A 22,935-nucleotide genomic window follows, 5' to 3' on the forward strand; every position below is an offset into this window, starting at 1 on the left:
TTTGTTGAGGTTAAGCGTATTATTCCACATTTGCGCTTTACTCTTTGACCACTCACGTACGTTCTCAAAATAAAAAATGCGCTCCAGATCAAATAACGCGCTCCGCATACTGGCGCGCTGTCACTGTTCTGTCCTTGTGCTGGTCGTTGTTGAGTTTTGGCATGGGACAATTGAATAAGAAGGAGCAGGACAAGTAGACCTGCATCTCCTACCGTTTTTGAAATAAAGACAGTCAGGAGGAGAGTGATGATAATAATATCTTGAAGGATAACAGAATTTTCAGTGCTTTAAAATAATAACTGTTACTATTAAAAAAGCTGTATTTTATTCATTTAATTTTCAGTGTTTTAAAAGTCATTTCAATAAATAGCTAAATACCATGGGACTTCAAAGACATATTTTGTTGTAATGCATTTGTTCATTTTCAATTGAAATTAAAGCACATGTTTTCTACATATCCCATGATACTTTATTTTCTCTTATGAGGTGTATTACCAAAACACTCCGTCCATCTGCTCCTGGTCCGGCCCCCCTGTCAAATTTTAGAACCCTTTGTGGCCCACAAGTCAAAAAGTTTGCCCACCCCTGGTGTAGACACTTAACCTACGCTGTACCCTACACCCTACCCTACGCGCACCTCTACAAAAATGTAACCGCGCATCGCGGTAACGCAGACAGCAGCAACTGTGATTGGTCCACTTAGTAGCATCACATTTCCTCCTGTCTATAGGCATACTGTGCATACACAGATGTGAAATAAATGGTTGGAGACGATGAACCAAATTGTCAAATCTACCTGCCGACATCCGAAAATATTCGAAATGCATCTCCTCGTCCATGTTTCTCAATGGCCAGACAAGCACAGAAAACTCACCCTCACTCTGCCTCAATCCATTCAATGGCTGTACACACCATCTCCTCCGACGTCTTCTCTTTTCTGCGTTGCAGTAATTTCAATAAAAGTAACCCTTGTTCAACATTTATTAGCTCCAACTCCAACATGATGCGCTCAGTCGCCATTGTTTGAAATGCACAAAGAAGCTCTACACAGGGGCATAAAAACCCCACTGCCAACTAGCGTTTTGGCAGTGAATTACAGAGCAATGCAGACACACCAACGCACAGGTATAAATGCTCACAACGGCGCAGGCCACTTACGAAGGCTACGGCATAGGCTACTACGCAGAAGTATAAATCAGCCTTTAGTCTTTCTCCTTATCAGTCCGCAATGTCATGAAGGATCCCACCCACTATGCTTATTGTTATGAATGAGGAGCAACTCTGATGGGCAGAAGGGTACAGAATCGCCAATGCCCCCCACCCCCCTTTGGAGAATTGCAAATCGCTACTATTCCGATGCTGTTATCAAAGGAAATGAGAGAGATAAACAGCTCATACAAATTTATGAGAGAGAGGCACAGCACAGGTTGGAATGTCTCCTATTGACAAAGAGAGATTACTGCTATTGTCTCTTGGAGAAGGAATTGTATATTGAGTACTGTACTATTCATTGAAACCCCTCAGGGGGCAACCAGAGTGGTCCGGTTGAGGGATTGCATCATCCCAACCTGATTGACATCTGAGACCCCGTGAGTGGGGATAAAAGTAGGGTCTGGGGAACACCCCCCAGACGCACCAGGAGAGACGTTACAAAACCGGTGGGGGCTTGTGTGTGTGTCCACCCTTGCCTGGGTGACAAGTCCTCCATGGAACTGTCTAGCTAAAGGACGGAGACGGATCAAGATCGTAAAAGGAAAGTCGGCAAGTTACTCTCTCTCTCTCTCTCTCTCTCCAACAATTGCAACACAGTGAACAACTACTGCAGCCTGTATGAAATGAACTGAACTTTATATTTCCATCGGACAAGTCATTATCCCCTAGACAACGATAGAGCTTATTTCTTATTGAGTATTATTATACCCGCACTTTTAGGTTTAGTATTGATGACGTATATTATCTGTATATTTGCATTGATATTATTTTTGTGTATTTTTACTAATAAATACTGTTAAAAATAGTATCATCAGACTTCAACGGATACTCCTATCTTTGCTGGTAAGACACCCAGTTACGGGGTTCGTAACATTATGAACTGCAGATTCCCACTCCCATCAGGGAAGAGGCTACACAGCACCCACACCGGGACCATTAGACTGATAAAGTTACTTCCCCTAAGCCATCAAGATGATCAACACCACTATACATTAATCCATTTCACCACTACTACACCCAGATCAGCCACTCTCTCCACAGCCTCTCAGCATCCTTCATCCCCCATGCACTCACTCCACACCACATACCTACATGGAGAGTCACTGTCCTACTACTTTTATACGCTCTATTGCAACTTGGATTTGAACATTCAAAGTAAATTTATTATCAAAGCACATATATATGTCACCAAATACAACCCTGAGATTCATTTTCTCGTGAGCATATTCAATAAATCCAATAACCATAACAGAATCAATGAAAGACCACACCAACTTACGTTCAACCAGTGTGCAAAAGACAACAGACTGTGCGAACACAAAAAGAAATTAATAATAATAAATAAATAAGCAATAAATATCGAGAAAATGCGATGAACAGTTCTTGAACGGGAGCCCATTGGTTGTGGGAACATTTCAAAGATAGGGTGAGTAAAGTTATCCCGTCTGATTCAAGAGTCTGATGGCTGAGGAATAATAACCGTTCCTGAACCTGGTGGTATGAGTCCTGAGGCTCCTGGACCTTCTTCCTGATGGTAGTAGTGAGAAGAGAGCATGAACACAAAGTACACTGCAGATGCTGTGGCCAAATCAATACGTACAAACATACTGGAGGAACTCAGCAGGTCGGGCAGCATCCCTGGAAACGAGCAGTCAACATTTCGGGCCGAGACCCTTCGTCAGGACTGACGTTGACTGCTAATTTCCACGGATGCTGCCCGACCTGCTGAGTTCCTCCAGTTGTTTGTACATGTTGAGAAGAGAGCATGACCTAGGTGATGGTGGTCCCTGATGAAGGATACTGCTTTCCTGTGACAACACTTTATGTAGGTGTGCATAATGGTGGGAGGGCATTACCCGTGATTGACTGTGCTGTTATCCGCTAATCTTTGTAGGATTTTCCATTCAGGTGCGTTGGTGTTTCCATACAAAATGTCCTCTTTCCAAGAGTTACTTTGTTGCTATATCATCTCCGGTCAAGAGTCATCTATACTTAGATACTTCTGCACCTAGTACCACTTTATGTATACAAATCAGTCTATGTATATAAGCTAATCTAATATACATACAGCCACACTCAAACAGTTATTTGGTCCTGATAAAGGATCTCAGCCCAAAGCGTCAGCTGTTTACTCTTTTCCATAGATGCTCTCTGGCCTGAGTTCCTCCAGCATTTTGTGTGTGCTACTTGTACACTGTGTTTTAGAGAATTGCTTTTATATTCCTATTGATTGTGCTTTTATAGTTATTTTTATATGCTGCATCAGATACAGAGTAACCATCATTTTGTTCCCCTTTACACTAGTGTACTAAAGAATGACTAAACAGCCTTGAATCTTATTATTTTAAACCTATGTTTGCTAGTTATTGACTTGTCTGCCAAGGCAAATGGCTCTTTCATGTTCACCCTATGGAGACATCACAATTTCATACACTACAATAAAAGCCTTCTCTGTTCTAAAAACTCTTCAATCTTTCTCTGAAACTTGTCCAGTGATATTACATGTTTCCTGTAATGTGGGATTAGAACTTTAAGCAACACATTAGCAGCATATGCCAATTGAATCAAGATTTGAAAAATGATAATGCTGAGATGTTCCAATATACAGTATTTACAATACCGCCACAGAACACAGTACAGCTATACAGCCGTTTGGCCTACAATGTTGTACCAATTGAAATATAAGTACTCCATTATCACTCTAACCCAGGGGTCACCAACCTTTTTTGCACCACAGACCAGTTTAATATTGACAATATTCTTGCAGACCGGCCAACGGGGGTGTTAATCACAACCGGAATATAGGTGGTAAGTCAACTATATGTCACTTATATGTGGCTAATACACTCAATTTCATTTCTAAAAGGGTCTATCTAACAAATTTAACATTAAACACACAGCGCATACTTTCCTCGTATGAACATATAATAGCCTTGGCCAGGTGCGGCTGGTCGTGGATGGGGTGAGAAGACAAGGTAAGGGCCGGAGGTCCCCATGCGGGGGCCGCGGCAATCGCAGTCCGGAGAGAGCAACCGACCGAGCGAGGAGTGTGACAGAGCGCGTGCCCGCCCCCCCACATCCATAGGTAGGTAGAATCCATTGGCCGACAGAAGTTTTGTTCGAGGGATGACTTTCAGTAGATCACAGCAAGGTAGCTGCTCTGCTACTTACGAAACCCTGAGCCCAAATTAGGTCATCTGCGAATATTTTAGCACCGGGTTCCCCATGAACACTCGGTGTGCTAAACAGGTTTAGAGGCAGCGTCCATCTGTCCGTGATCCAGACCAGTAGCAACGGCACTTCTCACCAGCCGTGCAAGGCGACCAGTTACCAGAGGCCAACCAGTGATCCCTGGTACTAGGGTATCACTGCGTTTAGGCGACTGATGATCTCGCGTGCATTCAAGTTCAACAGTGGGCGTGACAGGGAATGAGGAAAGGTGCAGCTGACTCAGATCATTTCCTTGCGGCCCAGTAGCACATGTTTTGCGGCCCGGAGGTTGGGGACCACTGTTCTAACCTATACAGCTTATAAGCTACCACTTTTCTTACATCCCTTTGCCTAAGTCTCTTATAATAAATATTCTTATTGTATCAACCTCAACTACCATTCCTTGTGACTGTTGAACTGAATACCCTGACTAGTGAAGGATAATACACCATACACCTTCTTAACCACCCTATTCTCTCTGAGGGATCTATTGAGATGGGCTTCTTCCTCCATCAATGCAAATAAAGTGGAAATCGCTCAAAAAAAAGACAAGTACAATTCAGCTAATTACTATCCAATCAATATGCTCTCAAATAATAGTAGTGGAAGGTTTCATCAACAATTTTTTTTAAATCAACCACCTGTTCAGTGATAGAATTGACCATTGACTAATGGGCTCAACATCTCATTCTAGACAAAGAGCCACTATCCAGATGCAAGCTTCAAGTCACTACCCTTGACACTAAGGAAACAGTTGACTTACTGTGGCATAAAGAATCCTGGTGTAACTGGTTGGGTGTCGGCGTGGAGATACATCTCTACCAAAGGAGGTGTAAGGTACTCCTTTCCTCCACTAGCCTGTAGGTCACCCTTGGGCAAAGTGTAGCACCTGCTTAGCACCCCCTCCCCTCAAAATCAAGGTTACGTGAAGGGATGGGAGCAGATGGTGGATGGTTGTATGAGCAACTGATGTATATCACATATCCTGGTTATGTGACCACTGCAATCTCTGAAGAGTATTGATAATGGCTGAGGTCACCCATCTTGTAAAGACACTCAACAGAAAGCAATGACAAACCACTTCTGTAGAAAAATTTGCCAAGAACAATCATGGTCATGAGACTGCGATCGCCTACGTCATATGACACGGCACAAAACGATGGTGGTGGTGATGATGATGATGATGTAACTGGTGAATGAGAATCAAATGGAAAACACTTCACTGTTGGGGCCATAGGGTGCACACAAAATGCTCCAAGACATTGGTGCAGAGTCCCTCAAAAGGCTTAACCACCTTCATCAAGGCTTGCCTTCCATCAAGGGTTAAATATGCAGATATCCATCGATGACTGAATAGCATCAGATCTAGATCAACAATGATTTTGTTCTGCTTTATATTTGTGTAACCCTAGATTCGGCTAGCAGTTTAATCTAAGGGAACAGCCTCTAGCCCAGTCAAACTTGAGAAATCTTGTTTGGGTGGACGCTGCGTGATGTGTTCCCATTACAAATCAGTACCACGAAATAACAAACAGTACACAATATGAAATTAAACAACTAAGCTTTATAATTCTTAAAATAACTATAGGGTTAGTAAAGAAAACAAAAAAGAGAAAGGGCGCGTTCTCATGAAACAATCTAATGCACAACGTTGGAGCTCACAGTTTTCCCATCCTTTCGTTCTCCATCGATTTTCTCCTCGGGTGTCAACTCCCAACCCCATTCCAAGTCCACTCTGTCCTGCAGTCTACGACTTCCCCGTTCTGGCATCTTCTCTCTCCATCTTCCGCAGAACAAAAGACTGTGAAACCTACTCTCGGGTCCACAAGAAAATAAAACATCTCCCCTCATTGGCCAGCACACATTCCAAAGCCCCGGTATCTCTAACCCAACACCACACTACAAAGAAACCATTACATCAGCAAGGAAACCTTTCCCAGGCTGTTACACTCTTCCCCCACCAAATTTAGTCATGTCCTCATGACTTTGAGATAATTTGCCAACCCTTCCTGAAAACACATAGCCCAACCCAGGTGGACAACTACCGTTTTGGGGTGCAGCCACACTCTGTTTCTCCAGTGTTACGTAGACCAGCCTATCCAGTGGTCTCCTAATTCTCTGAGGCCTCCATTCCCCCTCACCTAACTCTTCAGGCTCCGACACTACTGAGGATACTTCTGGTCTAACTGGCGAGGCTTCCCCCAACCTATCACTCGTGCCCACCTGCAACTCGGACCCCTCTGTCTCTTGGCTAAGCCCCGCTTCATCCCTTGCAGGGTCCCTCTGCAACCCAGGTTGTCCACAGATAGCCCCCCCATCCCGATTTCCCCTGACTCAGCGGGAGAAGGGCTGGGAATCAATGGGGAGTTAGCAAAAGGCAGCATATACCACACATCCAGATCCTCCTCCTCTGAATCAGTATTCCTCTCAGGGGTGGAGGCCGGCTTAACCACCCCTGCTGTTGGCCCTGCAGTTGCCCCGCATTTCCACAGAGTCCTCTTACTAGGTGTAGACTCCAAGTCAGGCTCTGGGTCTACCTGCCCCTCTTGTCCCAGGAGCAACAGGTGGTTCCGATGGAGAATATTGACAGGCCCGTTCTCATCCTCTGGTTTCACCCGGAAAACTGGTAGGTTTGACATCCAACTCTCCACCACATAGGGCGTAGTCGCCCAGCGGTCAGCTAATTTATGTTTCCAAAGTAGCCCCAAATTCCTTACAAGGACTCGGTCTCCTGGCAGGTGTTGGGAGAACCTCACCTTCTCATCATACCTGTTATTATTTCCTTGACTCTGTTAAGCAGCTGCAACCCCAGCTAATTCATAAGCCCTTTTCAGCTCTCTTCTCAAATCAGACACATACTTCAGATAAGTCTTCAGTGATAAGTCACCCTCATCAGTCCCAAAATAAAGATCAATAGGCAACCTCGCCTCGCACCCAAACATCGGGTAGTATGGTGAGTACCCGGTAACTTCATTTCATGTACAGTTGTAACTGTGGACCAGATGTCCAATATTTTGATTCCACCTGCTCTTCTGAACTGATCTCCAAGGTCCTAAGCGTGTCTAGCAAGGTCCGATTAAACCTCTCAGGCTGGGGATCACCCTGCGGATGATAGGGAGTGCTCTCAACTCCAAGCATGCCCATTAACTCGCAGATGAGTCTGCTCTGTCTCGAAATCCCGTCCCTGATCATTATGTATCCACCCGGGGAGGCCATAATAAATGAAATACTTCTCCCATAACACTTTGGCTACTGTGGACGCCCTCCGGTCCTTGGTAGGAAAAGCCTGAGCATATCTGGTGTAGTGGTCCATGATGACTAAGACATTCGCCGTATTGCTGGCATCGGGTTCTATTGACAGGAAATCCATACACACCAGGTCCAGAGGCCCCGTACTCTGCAAGTGGGACAAGGGAGCTGCCTGCGTAGGCAGTTTCTGCCATATGCATCAAATGCACAACTTACAGTATTCTTTGACCTCCGACTTCATTTGGGGCCAGTAAAACCGGTCTCTGAGCAATCCATAGGTCTCTTCAACCCCTAAATGTCCAGAATCAACATGAAGTGACTTCAACACAGTCCTCCAATACTTCTCTGGCAGAACCATCTGGAAATACCAAGGTCGGTCTGGGGGTGACATGACCCGGTAAAAGATCTGGATCCACAACTCCAACCGGGGTCATTCTCTCAGTAATGGGGGCACCGCGACGTGTTTCGTCTTCCCCACCTGGGCCTTGTCTCCCTTTTCGACCACGGACCAAATGGTACCAATGCCTGGGTCATCTTGCTGAGCAGCTGCCTCTTCCCCAGAACTCAATTCCAGCAACTGATTTGTCTTTAGACAGGTCAGGTTACAGTAAAGTTATGGGATGATGTCATCAGAAGCTCCCAATTGATCCACTGCTCAATTCTGCCCCTGCTTTCTTTCTGCCTTCACTGTGATGGCAAACTTCACCGCCCCACCCCGGGCAGGAACGCTCTCCCACTCTTCATCCTTGTCCAGCCCCTCATGCGCACGTTGGATCAAAGCAGCTGCATCAATGTTCCTGCTTCCTGGCCAGTACTTCAGGCTGAAATCATAGGCAGACAACACTGCCAGCCACTGATGGCCTTGGCACCCAATTTCGTCAAGGCCAGGATATAAGTATGGGGATTGTTGTCTGTCCTCACCTCAAACTTGGCCCCATAGAGGTTGCCACTCAGCTTATCCACCACAGCCCATTTCAATGCCAGAAACTCTAATTTGTGCATGAGATAGTTTTCCTCAGAGGGCAATAGACTCCGGCTGACAAACACAACGGGTCTTAATCTGGTGCCCTGATCCCAATACAGGACGCCCCCAAGCCCGTCGGCTGGCATCGGTATGCACTACATACGGCAAGCTGGGGTCTGCAAAAGCCAGCACCGGCACCTGGGTCAGCAGCCCCTTCAGTGACTGAAAGGCCTCTTCACATTTCACATCCCACCTCAGTCCAAAGGGCGCCAATGGGCTAAGATACTTCTACCCTCCTGTCCTTTTACCCCCTCCCTTTCTTCCCCAAGGGAGGGTAACCACATAGAAGCTGATTCAACAGTGACTCACTTTCACGTAGCCCTTCACGAACCTGACAGTAACCACAGAACCCAAGGAGCGAGCGCAGAGTGCTCACAGTCTAGAGCCTTAGCCAGGTGGTCACCGCCTCTATCTTAGCCAGATCTGTAGCTACTCCATCCCATGAGACTATGTGCCCAACCTAGCTAACAGACATTTTGCAGAACTGGCACTTGTCCAGGGAAAGTTTTAACCCTTCATATTTCAGGCAGCCCAACATCTTCAGTACCCTCACTTCATGTTCTTCCAAGGTGGACCCAAACACTATGAGGTCATCCAGATATACCAATACCTCAAGCAAGTTCATATCCCCCAGTGTCTTGTCCATGATCTACTGGAAGGTTCCCAATATGCCCTGGGGCATCCTTTCGAACTGGAAGAATCCCAGGGGACATAAAAATGCCGTCTTCTCTTTCTCAGCCTCCCTCATGGGGATCTGGTAATATCCACTCCTCAAGTCCAGCACACTGAACCACTTCGTACCATTCAGACAGGCCAGTGCGTCTTCAATCCTCAGGACTGTATACTGGTCAGGGATGGTATGCCTGTTCAGAGTCCTATAGTCCACACATATCCGTACCTTCCCATTCTTTTTTCTGGCCACTACTACTGGGGACGCATAGGGGCTTCGGGACTCTGTGATGATCCCAGCTTCCTTCAACATACACAAATGCTGCTGAACGTCCTCCAGCTCTGCAGGAGCCAGTCGCCGCAACCTCTCTCTGAACAGGGTGTCTTCGGTCACCCAGATAATGTGACGCGTGCTCTTGGAACAACCCACATCAAACTCGTCAGCGGAAATGACGCCTTCCAGCTTCAACATCTTCTCTACCAACCTGCAGGAACTGGGGAGTCCCCAAAGTTGAATGACTTAGCGGTCGACTTTCCCCCGCTTTTCCAATAGTTCATCCCCAACGTGCCTCACGGGGGCACTAGACATTACCGTCACCGGGAACAAATGTGCCAGGGGCATACCCTGCTTGAAGGTGACCTCCCTCTTTGTAGTGTTCCTGATAATCACTGCCATCTTGCTGGCCTGTACAACCGAGGTCTGTAGTTCGGGTCTCACCAGTACCCCGGCAGGAAATCCCAGCTCCCCCTCATGGTCTTCCGGAGCGTCCACTAAGACGGCCTCGCCCTCAGGCATACCAGGAAATTTGGGGGTCCCCATCACTCTCACTACTTCTCAGGGCCGTAACACTATTGACTTCGAATGGGTGAACCACACAGTCACTCGTCTAAAGGCGGTATCGGGCCCAATGCAGCCAACACACTTTCTCAAAAGCAGCTCAAAACACCGGGTGCACGGACAATGTTCCCAGAAAGCTCTCCCTAGCCTTCTCCTGACGCATGTTCCGAAACTCTGCCATGAGCTCCATTGGGCTTCCTGTCGTGCCAAAGGCATTTTCCAGTGCTTTCGTGTAATGGACAGCTGCAGCTACAGGATATCATAACCTGACAGCTCTCACAATGTCAGTGGCCTGCCCACTCAAACCCTCTGCCAATCTCTGTCGCTTTACGTCATCAGAGCACTTCCACTCATCTAACAACCGAGAGGTCTGCTCCGTCCAAGTCTCATGCTCCTCTTCCCCTTTAGGAGTGGGTGTTATTCCAGAGAATAAGCAGAGCCTACCATTGCTGGGATTATGGACCTGGGCATGTTTCCATTTATTCGCCAGAGAGGTAAGGGCGGATACTACCTCAGAATTCTCACTGTTCCCTGGGAGAATAGGACTAATTAGACATTCCAAATCCGACCACTCACTCCTCAGAAACAGTAGAACCCTGCCTTTGAAATCTCCGCCCCCAGCTATGGGAAACTCGACTTGTGATTTGGCCTGCCCCGGTGAGTCAGTGCTGGTCTGCATTAAAACGTGAACTGCATCCGCCATTTTATCAAATCCCCACCCACAATCACAACTTTAACAGTACTTAACAGGTGAATTAACAATTCATCTGGAGTACGAATATCTACCCCACTAGTACAGTGCTCAGGGTACCATAGAACCATTGGACATTACAGCACAGATACAGGCCTTTTGGCCCTTCTTGGCTATGCCGAACCATTTTTCTGCCTAGTCCCACTGACCTGCACCTGGCCCATATCCCTCCATACACCTCTCATCCGTGTACCTGTCCAAGTTTTTTCTTAAATGTTAAAAGTGAGCCCGCATTTACCACCACATCTGGCAGCTCATTCCACACTCCTACCACTCTCTGTGTGAAGAAGCCCCCCCCCCCACCGCAATGTTCCTTTTAAACTTTTCCCTATCTACCTGTGACACCACTTTTAGGGAATTGTGTATCTGTATTCCTAGATCCCTTTGTTCTACTGCACTCCTCAGTGCCCTACCATTTATCTTGTATGTTCTACCTTGGTTTTTCCTTCCAAAGTGCAATACCTCACACTTGTCTGTATTAAACTCCATCTGCCATTTTTCAGCCCATTTTTCCAGCTGGTCCAGATCCCTCTGCAAGCTTTGAAAACCTTCCTCACTGTCCACTACACCTCCAATCTTTGTATCATCAGCAAATTTGCTGATCCAATTTATCACATTATCATCCAGATCATTGATATAGATGACAAATAACAATGGATTCAGCATTGATCCCTGTGGCACACCACTAGTCACAGGCCTCCACTCAGAGAAGCAATCCTCCACTACCACTCTTTGACTTCTCCCATTGAGCCAATGTCTAATCCAATTTACTACCTCACCATGTATACCTAGCAACTGAATCTTCCTAACTAACCTCCCATGCGGGACCTTGTCAAAGGCCTTACTGAAGTCCATGTAGACAACATCCACTGCCTTCCCTTCATCCACTTTCCTTGTAACCTCCTCGAAAAACTCTAATAGATTTGTTAAACATGACCTACCACGCACAAAGCCGTGTTGACTCTCCCTAATAAGTCCCTGTCTGTCTAAATACTTGTAGATCCTATCTCTTAGTACTCCATCCAATAATTTACCAACTACCGACGTCAAACTTACCGGCCTATAACTTCCCGGATTACTTTTAGAGCCTTTTTTAAACAACGGAGCAACATGAGCTATCCTCCAATCCTCCGGCACCTCACCCGTAGATACATCTGCCAGGCGCCTGCAATTTCAACACTAGTCTCCTTCAAGGTCCGAGGGAATACCCTGTCAGGTCCTGGGGATTTATCTACTCTGATTTGCCTCAAGATATCAAGCACCTCCTCCTCTTCAATCTGTATAAGTTCCATGACCTCACTACCTGTTTGCCTTATTTCCATTGACTCCATGCCAGTTTCCTTAGTAAATACAGATGCAAAAAACCCATTTAAGATCTCCCCCATTTCTTTTGGTTCCATACAGAGCCGACCACTCTGATCTTCAAGAGGACCAACTTTATCCCTTACTATCATTTTGCTCTTAATATACCTGTAGAAGCTCTTTGGATTATCCTTCACCTTGACTGCCAAAGCTACCTCATGTCTTCTTTTAGCTCTCCTGATTTCTTTCTTATGTTTTTTTTGCACTTTTTATTCTCCTCAAGTACCTTATTTGCTCCCTGTTTCCTATACATGTCATACATCTCTCTCTTCTTCTTTGACAGAGAACAACCTGTCCCAATCCACGCTTTTTAGATCCTTCCTCATTTCTTCAAAATTGGCCTTTTTCCAGTTTAGAATCTCAACCCGAGGACCAGATCTATCTTTATCCATGATCACGTTGAAACTAATGACGTTATGATCACTGGAACCAAAGTGTTCCCCTACACACACTTCCATCACCTGTCCTAACTCGTTTCCTAAAAGGAGATCTAATATTGCATCCTCTCTAGTCGGTACCTCTATATATTGATTTAGAAAACTTTCCTGAACACATTTTACAAACTCTAACCCGTCTAGACCTTTAACAGTATGGGAGTCCCAATCAATATGTGGAAAATTAAAATCCCCTACTATCACAACTTTATGTTTCCTGCAGTTGTGTGCTATCTCTCTGTAGATTTGCTTCTCCAATTCTCGCTGACTATTGGGTGGTCTATAATACAACCCCATTAATGTGGTCATACCTTTCCTGTTTCTCAGCTCCACCCACATGGCCTCAGTAGACAAGCCCTCTAATCTGTCCTGCCTGAGCACTGCTGTAATATTTTCCTTGACTAGCAATGCCACACCCCCACCATCCCTCTGCCTCTATCACGTCTGAAACTTCGAAACCCTGGAACATTAAGCTGCCAGTCCTGCCCCTCCTGTAGCCAAGTTTCACTAATGGCTACAATGTCATAATTCCACATGTCAATCCACGCCCTCAGCTCGTCAGCTTTCCCCACAATACTCCTCGCATTGAAATAAGACACACCTCCACACCTCAGAAGATTATTACCACCACACACAACCTTTCTATTTGTGACTTTGCATGAACCTTTAACATCATTTATTTTCAACCCCGCTCTACTATCTACTCTGGCACTCTGGTTCCCATCCCTCTGCAAATCTAGTTTAAAACCCCCCCCCCCCCCCCAATAGCACTAACAAACCTCCCTGCAAGGATATTGGTCCCGCTGTTGTTCAGGTGTAACCTGTCTCTCTTGTACAGGTTCCACCTGCCCCTGAAGAGGTCCCAATGATCCTGAAATCTGAAACCCTGCCCCCTACACCAGTTCCTAAGCCACGTGTTCATCCTCCAGAGCATCCTATTCTTACCCTCACTGGCACGTGGCACAGGAAGCAATCCTGAGATTACCACCCTCAAGGTCCTGCTTTTCAAACTTCCTACCAAGCTCTCTATACTCACTCTTAAGGACCTCCTCACTCTTTCTTCCTACGTCATTGGTACCAACGTGTACCATGACATCTGGGTGCTCACCCTCCCACTTCAGAATGCTGTGCACGCGATCAGAGACATCCCTGACCATGGCACCCAGGAGGCAACAAACCATCCGGGAGTCTCTGTCGTGACCACAGAACCTCCTGTCTGTACCGCTAACTATCGAGTCCCCTATCACTACCGCTCTCCTCTTCTTCCTCCCTTCCTTCTGCACTGCAGAACCAGACTCAGTGCCAGAGATCCAGCTTCCACAGCTTGTCCCAGGTAAGCCATCCCCGCCCCAACAGTATCCAAATCAGTATACTTATTGAGTGGAATGGCCATAGGGGAGACCTGCTCTGCCTGCCCTTTCCCCTTCCCTCACCTGATGGTAACCCAATTACCTGTGCGCTGCTCCTTTGGTGTAACTGCCTCCCTGTGGCTACTATCTATAAACTCCTCATTCTCCTGAATGATCCGGAGGTCATCCAGTTCCTGCTCCAGTTCCCTAACGTTGTTTGTTAGGAACTGCAGCTGGATACACCTTGCAGGTGTTGTTTTCAGGGACACCAGAGGTCTCCCTGACCTCCCACATCCTGCAAGAGGAGCATTCCAACACAGCAGTCACACAGCATCCAACAAAATCAATCCCGGACGAGCCCCCACAATTGTAACCCTCAGGTTCGGTTAGCAGCTTAATCTAGGGGAAGACAGCCTCCGCCCCGCCAAACTTAAGAATTCTTGTTTGGGTGGACGCTGCGTGATGTGTTCCCGTTACAAATCAGTACCACAAAATAACAAACAGTACACAACATGCAATAAAATGACTGAGTTTTATAATTCTTAATTTGATTATAGGGTTAGTAAAGAAAACAAAAAAAAGAGAAAGAGCCCATTCTCATGAAACAATCTAATGCACAACGTTGGAGCTCAAGGTTTTCCCGTCTGTTCATTCTCTATCGACTTTCTCCCCGGGCATTGACTCCCAACCCCATTCCAAGTCCACTCCCTCCTGCAGTCTACAACTTTCCCGTTCTAGTATCTTCTCTCTTCATCTTCTGCCAAACAAAACATCGCAAAACCTTCTCTCGGGCCCAAAAGAAAAAAAAAATCTCCCCTCATTGGCCAGCACACATTCCAAAGCCCCCGTTATCTCTAGTCATAACTCAAACACTGCGCTACAGAGAAACCATTACATCAGCAGAGAAACCATTACATCAGCAGGGAAACCTTTCCCAGGTCATTACATTTATGTACTGGAAATGACATTGAACAATCTTGAAAATTATGTCCGCACATGGCAAGACCTGGAAAACATTCATAGGCTGAGAAGTCACATTGACATCACACATCCCACTCAGCAGCATTTCCCCTTCCCACTGACAGTCAATGGCATTACCATCAATATCCTGGGAGTCACCAACAATCAGAAACTTAACTAGATCAACCACATAAATAACATGGCTACACAAACTGGACAGAGGCTAGGCATCCTGATGTGAATGGCCTATCTTCTGACTCTCAAAGCCTCTTCACCATCTACAAGATTTACATCACATGCACGATTTGCTGTCCATGTTTTTGATCTTTAGACATAAAGCATGGCACAGACCATCCCGGGCCAACGAGTGTGTGCTGGCAATTATACTTATGTGACCAATTCACCTACTAACCTGTCCATCTTTGGAAAGTGGGAGGAAACCAAAGCATCTGCAGGAAACCCACTTAGTCTTAGGGAGAACACACAAACTCTTCACAGACAGTGGCAGAGTTGAACCCTGCTTACTGGCTCTGTAATAGCAGTATGCTACCGTGCTGCCTTGCTAGATGTGCCACTGCAATAACACTCGAGCTCAAAACCATCACAAACAAAAGAGGTTCTACAGATGCTGGAAATCTAGAGACAAACACACGTCATGTTGGAAGAATTAATTAATTAACTAACTAATTAATTCACTGAATTACAGGAAGGATATTAATACGGTTGAAAGAGTGCAGAGAAGGTTTACAAGGATGTTGCCGGGACTTGAGAAACTGAGTTACAGAGAAAGGTTGAATAGATTAGGACTTTATTCCCTGGAGCGTAGAAGAATGAGGGGAGATTTGATAGAGGTATATAAAATTATGACGGGTGCAGATAGAGTGAATGCAAGCAGGCTTTTTCCACTGAGGCTCGGGGAGAAAAAAACCAGAGGACATGGGTTAAGGGTGAAGGGGGAAAAGTTTAAAGGGAACATTGGGGGGGGGGGGGCTTCTTCACGCAGAGAGTGGTGGGTGTGGAATGAGCTGCCAGATGAAGTGGTAAATCCGGGTTCACTTTTAACATTTAAGAAAAACTTGAACAGGTACATGGATGAGAGGTGTATGGAGGGATATGGGCCAGGTGCAGGTCAGTGGGACTAGGCAGAAAAATGGTTCGGCATAGCCAAGAAGGGCCAAAGGGCCTGTTTCTGTGCTGTAATGTTCTATGGTTCTAATGCACAGGTCAGGGGAGCGTCTATGGAGAGGAACAAACAGCATTTCAGGCTGAGACCCTTTATCAGGACTTCCTTAACTGGTTAAGTGTTGACCATTTATTCCTTTCCGTAGACCAAGTTCAAGTTTAAATGTTATTTAACTATATATGAACACCCATGAATACAGCCAAATGAAAAAAGCGTTTCTTTGGGGCCAAAATGCAAAACACAGTACCAACAGTCATACACAGCACAAGGCACATATAGCACATATAATTATGACAGCAGTAAACACTGAGTCACAATAAGATAATAATATAGCCCAAGTCCGAGTGTCAAGTCCTGTAGGTTGAAGGTGCATGGGGTGTTGTCAGCGACAGTCTGATAATCACATGCTAGCGCAGCCACAGAACACAATCCGGCTTGTCTTCCACCAAGCGAACACTAGAGGGCAGTACGATTGGGAAAGGCCAGCCCCAACCCAGTATGGATACGCGCTACATTGACCTCCGGCATCTCCTCCCCAGGCGGCTCCAAAACGTGACCCCCCCAGCACGAAGGTCTGGTTTGTGCTACAGCCAAGGCCACAGAGCTCCCTCACCATCCGTCTTACCAATGAACTAGTGACCTGGACTTGCAATATGCTGCATTACCAATGTCCAAGCTTGCAATCGCAAATAGCCAAGACAGTCATTTGCGCCATTTGTTAAACTGCGCACGACCTCCAATGCCTTCCTGCAGCAGGCTGCAACACGGTCCACGCCAAGCCCAGCTCCTCCACTATCAAGCAATTTGCTGATAGGGTAGACCTCCAGTACTTGACGTTCATAATATGCAGCAGTGTCTAATGATTGTAAAAAAAGATGTAAAGGATAAACAATTACACCTTTGGTAGGAGCTGGAGAGGCCACTGCAATCATGCACGCCGCCATCTTACCAAAAGATACTGCCTGAATTACTGAGTACCTCCACCATTTTGTATGTGTGTTACTCACCTCAGCCACCATTCTAAATACTAAGCTCCTCCACCACTGGTGCAGTGGCTGCAAATGTGCCATATAAGATCATAAAACACAGGAGCAGAATTAAACCATTCCTGCATCAAGTCTGTTCTGCCATTCCATCATGGTTGACTATCCCTCTAAACCCCATTCTCCTGCCTTCTCCCCATAATCTTTGACATCCTCATTAATTAAGAATCTATCAACCTCCAATTTAAATATACCCAATGTCTTGGCCTCCGCAGCCATCTGTGGCAATGAATTCCACAGATTCACCACCCTCTGTCTAAAGAAATTCCTCATCTCTTTTCTAAAGGGACATCCCTCTAATCCCTCTATTCTGAGGCTGTGCCCTCTGGTCTTAAACTCCCCCCCCCCCCCCACTATAGCAAATATCCTCTCCACATCCACTTTGTAAAATACATTGCAGTTCCTTATGCAGGCTATTCCGACTGCATTGCTGAATCTCAGAGCTAGGGCAGCCGCCACAATGTAACGCCATCACCGACAGGTTCTCATCCAAATAAACATACACTCTGATTTCAAAATATTTCACAGCCCCTCCACTGTCACCAAATCTTGGAATTCCCTGATCCCCTGCGCAATTACCATGTGACAGCAGCTTCAGCAACAGTTTATTTACTGAGATACAACATGGAACAGGCCCTTCCGGCCCAATGAGCCACACTGCTCAGCAACCCACTGATTAACAGTACCCTAACCACAAGACAGTTTACAATGACCAACTGGTATGCCTTTGGAGTATGGGAGGAAATCGGTGCACCCAGAGGAAACCCAATGCCGTCCTGGGGCGAACATACAAACTCCTTACAGAGGGCGCCAGGACTGAACGCCAAATTCCAGTGTCCTGAGCTGTAATAGCGACGTGCTAACCATTACACTACCACTCACTAGCACCTCCTCAGCAATTATGAATGGGCAATACAGATTCACTTATTAATGAATAAAGAAATTAGCTAAACACATAAATAGCATACACAAATAAAAGCAAAATCCTGAATTAAAAACAGGGAAAAATATTAGGTATATGCCCCCAGATTTAATGTCCATTCTAGTCTACTGGCAGAGAATAAAAACGCAAGAGCCAGCACTCTGGTATAATTTTAAAAGATTAATTCACATGCATCATTTATTACCAGTTTGTAAAGACCCTTGGCTCAATGGGTAGTACTCTGCCCTCAGTTAACAGATCATTGGTATAAGCCCCACGAGCTCATTATTAGTCAGTGCAGTCTCTGGGAAGTCACAGAGCACAGAAACTGGCTCTAATGCCCACTGTGTCCGTGCCCACCATTGAAAACCCAGCCACACTCATCTCATTTTGGCTTGGCTATTGAGAGAGCAGTTAAAACTGAACCCACATCAATACACGACTGCCGACTGATATAACAAGGTTAGGTTCCCCCCCCCTTCCCCCCCACCAACCCCAAACCTAGGACATTATTGAACCAAACGGCTTCTCAGAAGACAATCTGGTAGTTTTTCAATCATTTGTTGCAGATTTATTTAGATAATCAAATTAAAATTCCCAGCTACTCTGGTTAGATTTCAACTAGGTCTATGAATTATATTGACCAAATAATATAGAACATATACTACATGGGCCATATGAATTATATACCATATCTCTGTGGCCTTGTTTGTGGGCAGTTTTGATTCTATTGTATTTCTTTCTTCTACTGTGAATGCCTGCAGGAAAATGAATATTGACATATACGCAATTTGATTATAAATTTACTTTGACTCTGCATTCAAGTTACCCTGGTCGCAATCAGGAAATCATACCCTCTTTAACTAGGGTACCGTAGACTGGAAAACGTAAATCTGGAAGCTTAAATTTGCCAATTATATCCTAATAAACTCAATGCGACATTTAAAAAGACAGGTAAAACTTCATCTGCGTTACAAATCGCGTGACTGCAGTTCTGGATCGCACAGAATTTCTGTTGCAGGAATTGGCTGAAATGCAAAATGTACAATCCTGCAATGTATTTCTCATTTTACTTCTGTTTTCTGTTGGATGGCTGAACATTTGCAGTCAATCATTCCTTTCCAGATTGCATTAATCCAATGAAGTGCAAGAAAACCCGCAAGCATCAGGCAGGAAAGGAGCTGACAAAGTCTGGCAGCGCAGCCCGGGCTGCCGCATTAATTGGCTCCGAGGCTTTAGTCGCATAGTTGAGGCCTTCCCCTTCCCCAGCCAGCACCGGCCTCGGTGCTTCCTCCCTCCCTCCCTCGCCTCGAAGACAATCCCCGTATCTCAGAAGAAACTGGACGTTACCTAGGATTAAAGTCCTGGAAAAGTCCACGAAGGTTCATTGCTGCGTGAGAACCAAAAGAATCGACCCACTACCGGCTCTTCCTCCTCTCCTTCCCCGGCTGCGGCTTTGGGTAGGCGGGGTTACCCACAGCCTCACCCCCTGGTGCGGGAGATGCCAATCAAACTTCCCCATCTCCATCCTCACGACCTGGTGCCAATGGATGCAGGAAGAAAGCGCTAAACAATGTCCTGGTCAAGCTCTGGAAGGGCTCATTTCCGACCTTTAAAATATATAAGCGGCCCTCGCCTGCTCTGCTGTTCAATAGATGCTACCTGACCTGCTCAGTTCCTCCTGCATTTTGTGTGTGTGGTTTGGATTTTTGGCATCTGCAGATTTCCTCTTGTCTGCTGTTCAATAAATTAGAATTAGGCCATTCGCGCCATCGAGTCTGCTCCACTATTTAATCATGAATGATTTATTTATTTGTTCCTGCTCTCGACCCCGTTCTTCTACCTTCTCTCCATAATCTTCGTTGCCCTTATTAATCAAAAAGTCTATCAAGCTCTACTTTCAATGTACCCTTTGATTTGGCCTCCACAGCCATCTGTGGCAATGAATTCCACAGATTCATCGCCCTCTAGCTAAAGAAATTCCTCCTGTTTTGAAGGGGTGTACTTCCATTCTGAGGCTGTGCTTTCTGATCCCAGACACGAGTTCTAACTCATTACTCAAAAAGCTGGAGGAACTCAGCAGGTCAGGCAGCATCTATGGAGTGAAATTCAAGTCCAATCCCTTCATCTGGATACTTCATTAGTCCAGCTGAAGGGTCAACTGTCCATTTCCTTCCATAGATGCTACCTGACCCACTGAGTTTCTCCCAACTTTCTTTGTGTTGCTCCGGTTTCCAACATTGCAGTCCTTGGTGTTTTCAGTAAATTCTGATGATTGACTTCCACTTTTCTACCCTGTGGCCCCAATCCTCAATGCCTAAATCCTCTCCGGTCCTCAGTACACAGCATCTGCAGCTCTCTAGCTAAAGAGTTACAAAGATGCACAACTCTCTCATTCCTCCATATCCCATTCTTGTGTTAAAAAGCTCAGTGGCATAGCTAGTAGAGCATAGTGACAGAGACTGGGTACTTGACCTTGGGGTACTGTGAGGAGTTGGCATGCTCTCCACGTGAGTGTGTGGGCTTCCAACAACATCCCAAAAAATTGGATTTTGGTAGGTTAACAGAATTCCTGTAGGTTGTGGAATCAGTTCAGAGATGAGGTGAGTGACATTACCCAAGCTGGTTCAGAAGCCTGATGGCTGTGGGGTAATAACTTACTTTTTCAATCTTTTTATTGAATTTTTCAAAAACAGATAACAGTCATAATAGTACAAAGGGAGTGAGATTACATTGTTGGCAGTTAACACAAGAGTAAAAACTATAGGTAACACCATATAATAGACCTCCCAAACCCTAGATATAAACAGGTAAAAATAAAAAGATGGGAAAAAAAACCCAAATTGAAAAATCAAAAACAAAATAAACTAAACTAAACACAACTAAACTTAAACTAAAAAAAAAATCAAGCTGGGCTATTCTATTACATCAAAAATAAATTATTAATGTCATCAACTCCGCTCCTCTACTCAAATTAATGAATAATATAAAAGAATGGGAAAAGGTCAAATTACATTCTGTGAAAGTATTGAATAAAAGGCCTCCAAGTTTCTTCAAATTTAACCGAGGAATCAAAGGTACCACTTCTAATTTTTTCTAAATTTAAACGGGATATGGTTTGAGGAAATCATTGAGATGTAGTTGGAGGATTTATCTCTTTCCAATTCAATAAAATAGATCTTCTAGCCATTAAAGTAGCAAATGCAATCATCCACCAAGCTGAAGAGGGCAGATCAATCATTGGTAAGCCAAAAATTGCAGTAACAGTAATTTAAAATTGTTGTAAATCAATGTGCAAAACTGTAGAGAATGTATCAAAAATATCTTTCCAACATTTTTCCAAAAGAGGGCAAGACCAAAACATATGAATCAGAGAGGCTACCTCAGAGTGACATCTATCACAAATTGGATTTACATGTGAGTAAAAACGAGCTAATTTATCTTTGGACATATGAGCCCTATGTACCACTTTAATGTGAATCAACGTATGTCTAGCACACATAGAAGGAAAATTAACTAATTGAAAAATATTTTCCCATTTCTCTAAAGCTAAAGAAAGTTGAAGTTCTTTCTCCCATTCATTTTTAATTTTATCAGATATATCTGGCTGTATATTCATAATCATATCATAGACGATTGCAATTAAACCATTTTGATAGGGGTTTAAGCCTAAAAAATTTTCCATGATATCAGTTGGATATGAAATCGGAAATGTAGGTATCATCATATTTAAAAAATCTCTGATCTATAAGTATCTAAGAAAATGGGATCTGGACAAATTATATTTATTAAACAATTGTTCAAAAGACATGAAACAGTTATCCAAAAATAAATCACAAAAACATATTATACCCTTTGTTTTCCAAATCAGAAAGTCTTGATCCATGAGAGAGGGTTGAAAGAAAAAATTAGATAATCCAATAATTAAACATATATTTTGGATATGGTTTCAGTTTCGTAATTTTATTTTGGCTGTGGGGTAATAACTGTTGCTGAAACTGGTGATGTGTGACCTTAGGCTTCCTGCCTAATCCAGTAGTGAGAAGCTGGCATGGCCTGGATAGTGGATGTTTTTGATGATGGGTGCTGCTTTCTAGTGACAGTGCTCCATGTAATTTGTACCCAATGGTGGAGAGAGTTTTGCCTATATCCATCACTTTTCTGTAGCCATTTCCACTCCTGGGCATAATAACAGAGAATACTGTACACACACATGTTCAATGCGGGGCATTTGTACCTTTTGGCAGCCTGATGGCAGCAGTGAGAAAAAAAGCATGGCCTGGGTGGTGGGGATCTCTGATGATGGATGCTGCTTTCCTACAACAGCATTTCATGTAGATGTGCTCAATGATTGGGAGGGTTTTACCTGTGATGTACAGGGTAAATCCACTACTGTTTGTAGGATTTTCCATTTAATGGCTTTGGCGATACAGCCAGTCAACACATCTATAGAAGTGTGTCAAAGTTTTAGATGTCATGCCGAATCTCCACAGACTCCTAAGGAAGCAGATGCTGTGATGCTGTCTTAGTGAGAAGTGTAAGGTTCCTAAGGAGAATGCTTTCTTTTTGCAGAAAATCTATGGTTAACTGCACAATACTTTATATATCCGTTAACTAAAATGTAAGCCTGGCTCACTTCTACTGGCATGCCACCTTCAATCCCTCCAATGTGTCACCTGATCTCCTCTATTCTTGAAGTTATCTGAAATAACACTGAAAAATGCTGGGA

The 22,935-nt window shown here is 44.8% G+C and overlaps 1 protein-coding gene across 1 annotated transcript in view; it reads right to left on the reverse strand.

Moving 5' to 3' along the window:
* Nucleotides 1-19,706, reverse strand: part of tmem185 (transmembrane protein 185) — a 36,829-nt gene extending 17,123 nt beyond the window's left edge. The window contains exon 1 of the mRNA XM_073057834.1: nt 19,557-19,706. Within this exon, the coding sequence (XP_072913935.1) occupies nt 19,557-19,594 (38 nt within the window). The 5' untranslated portion in view covers nt 19,595-19,706. The remainder of the gene's footprint in view (nt 1-19,556) is intronic.
* Nucleotides 19,707-22,935: the final 3,229 nt, after the last annotated feature.

Source organism: Hemitrygon akajei, chromosome 10 (genome assembly GCF_048418815.1).
Source record: "Hemitrygon akajei chromosome 10, sHemAka1.3, whole genome shotgun sequence".
NCBI classification, from domain to species: Eukaryota; Metazoa; Chordata; class Chondrichthyes; order Myliobatiformes; family Dasyatidae; genus Hemitrygon; species Hemitrygon akajei.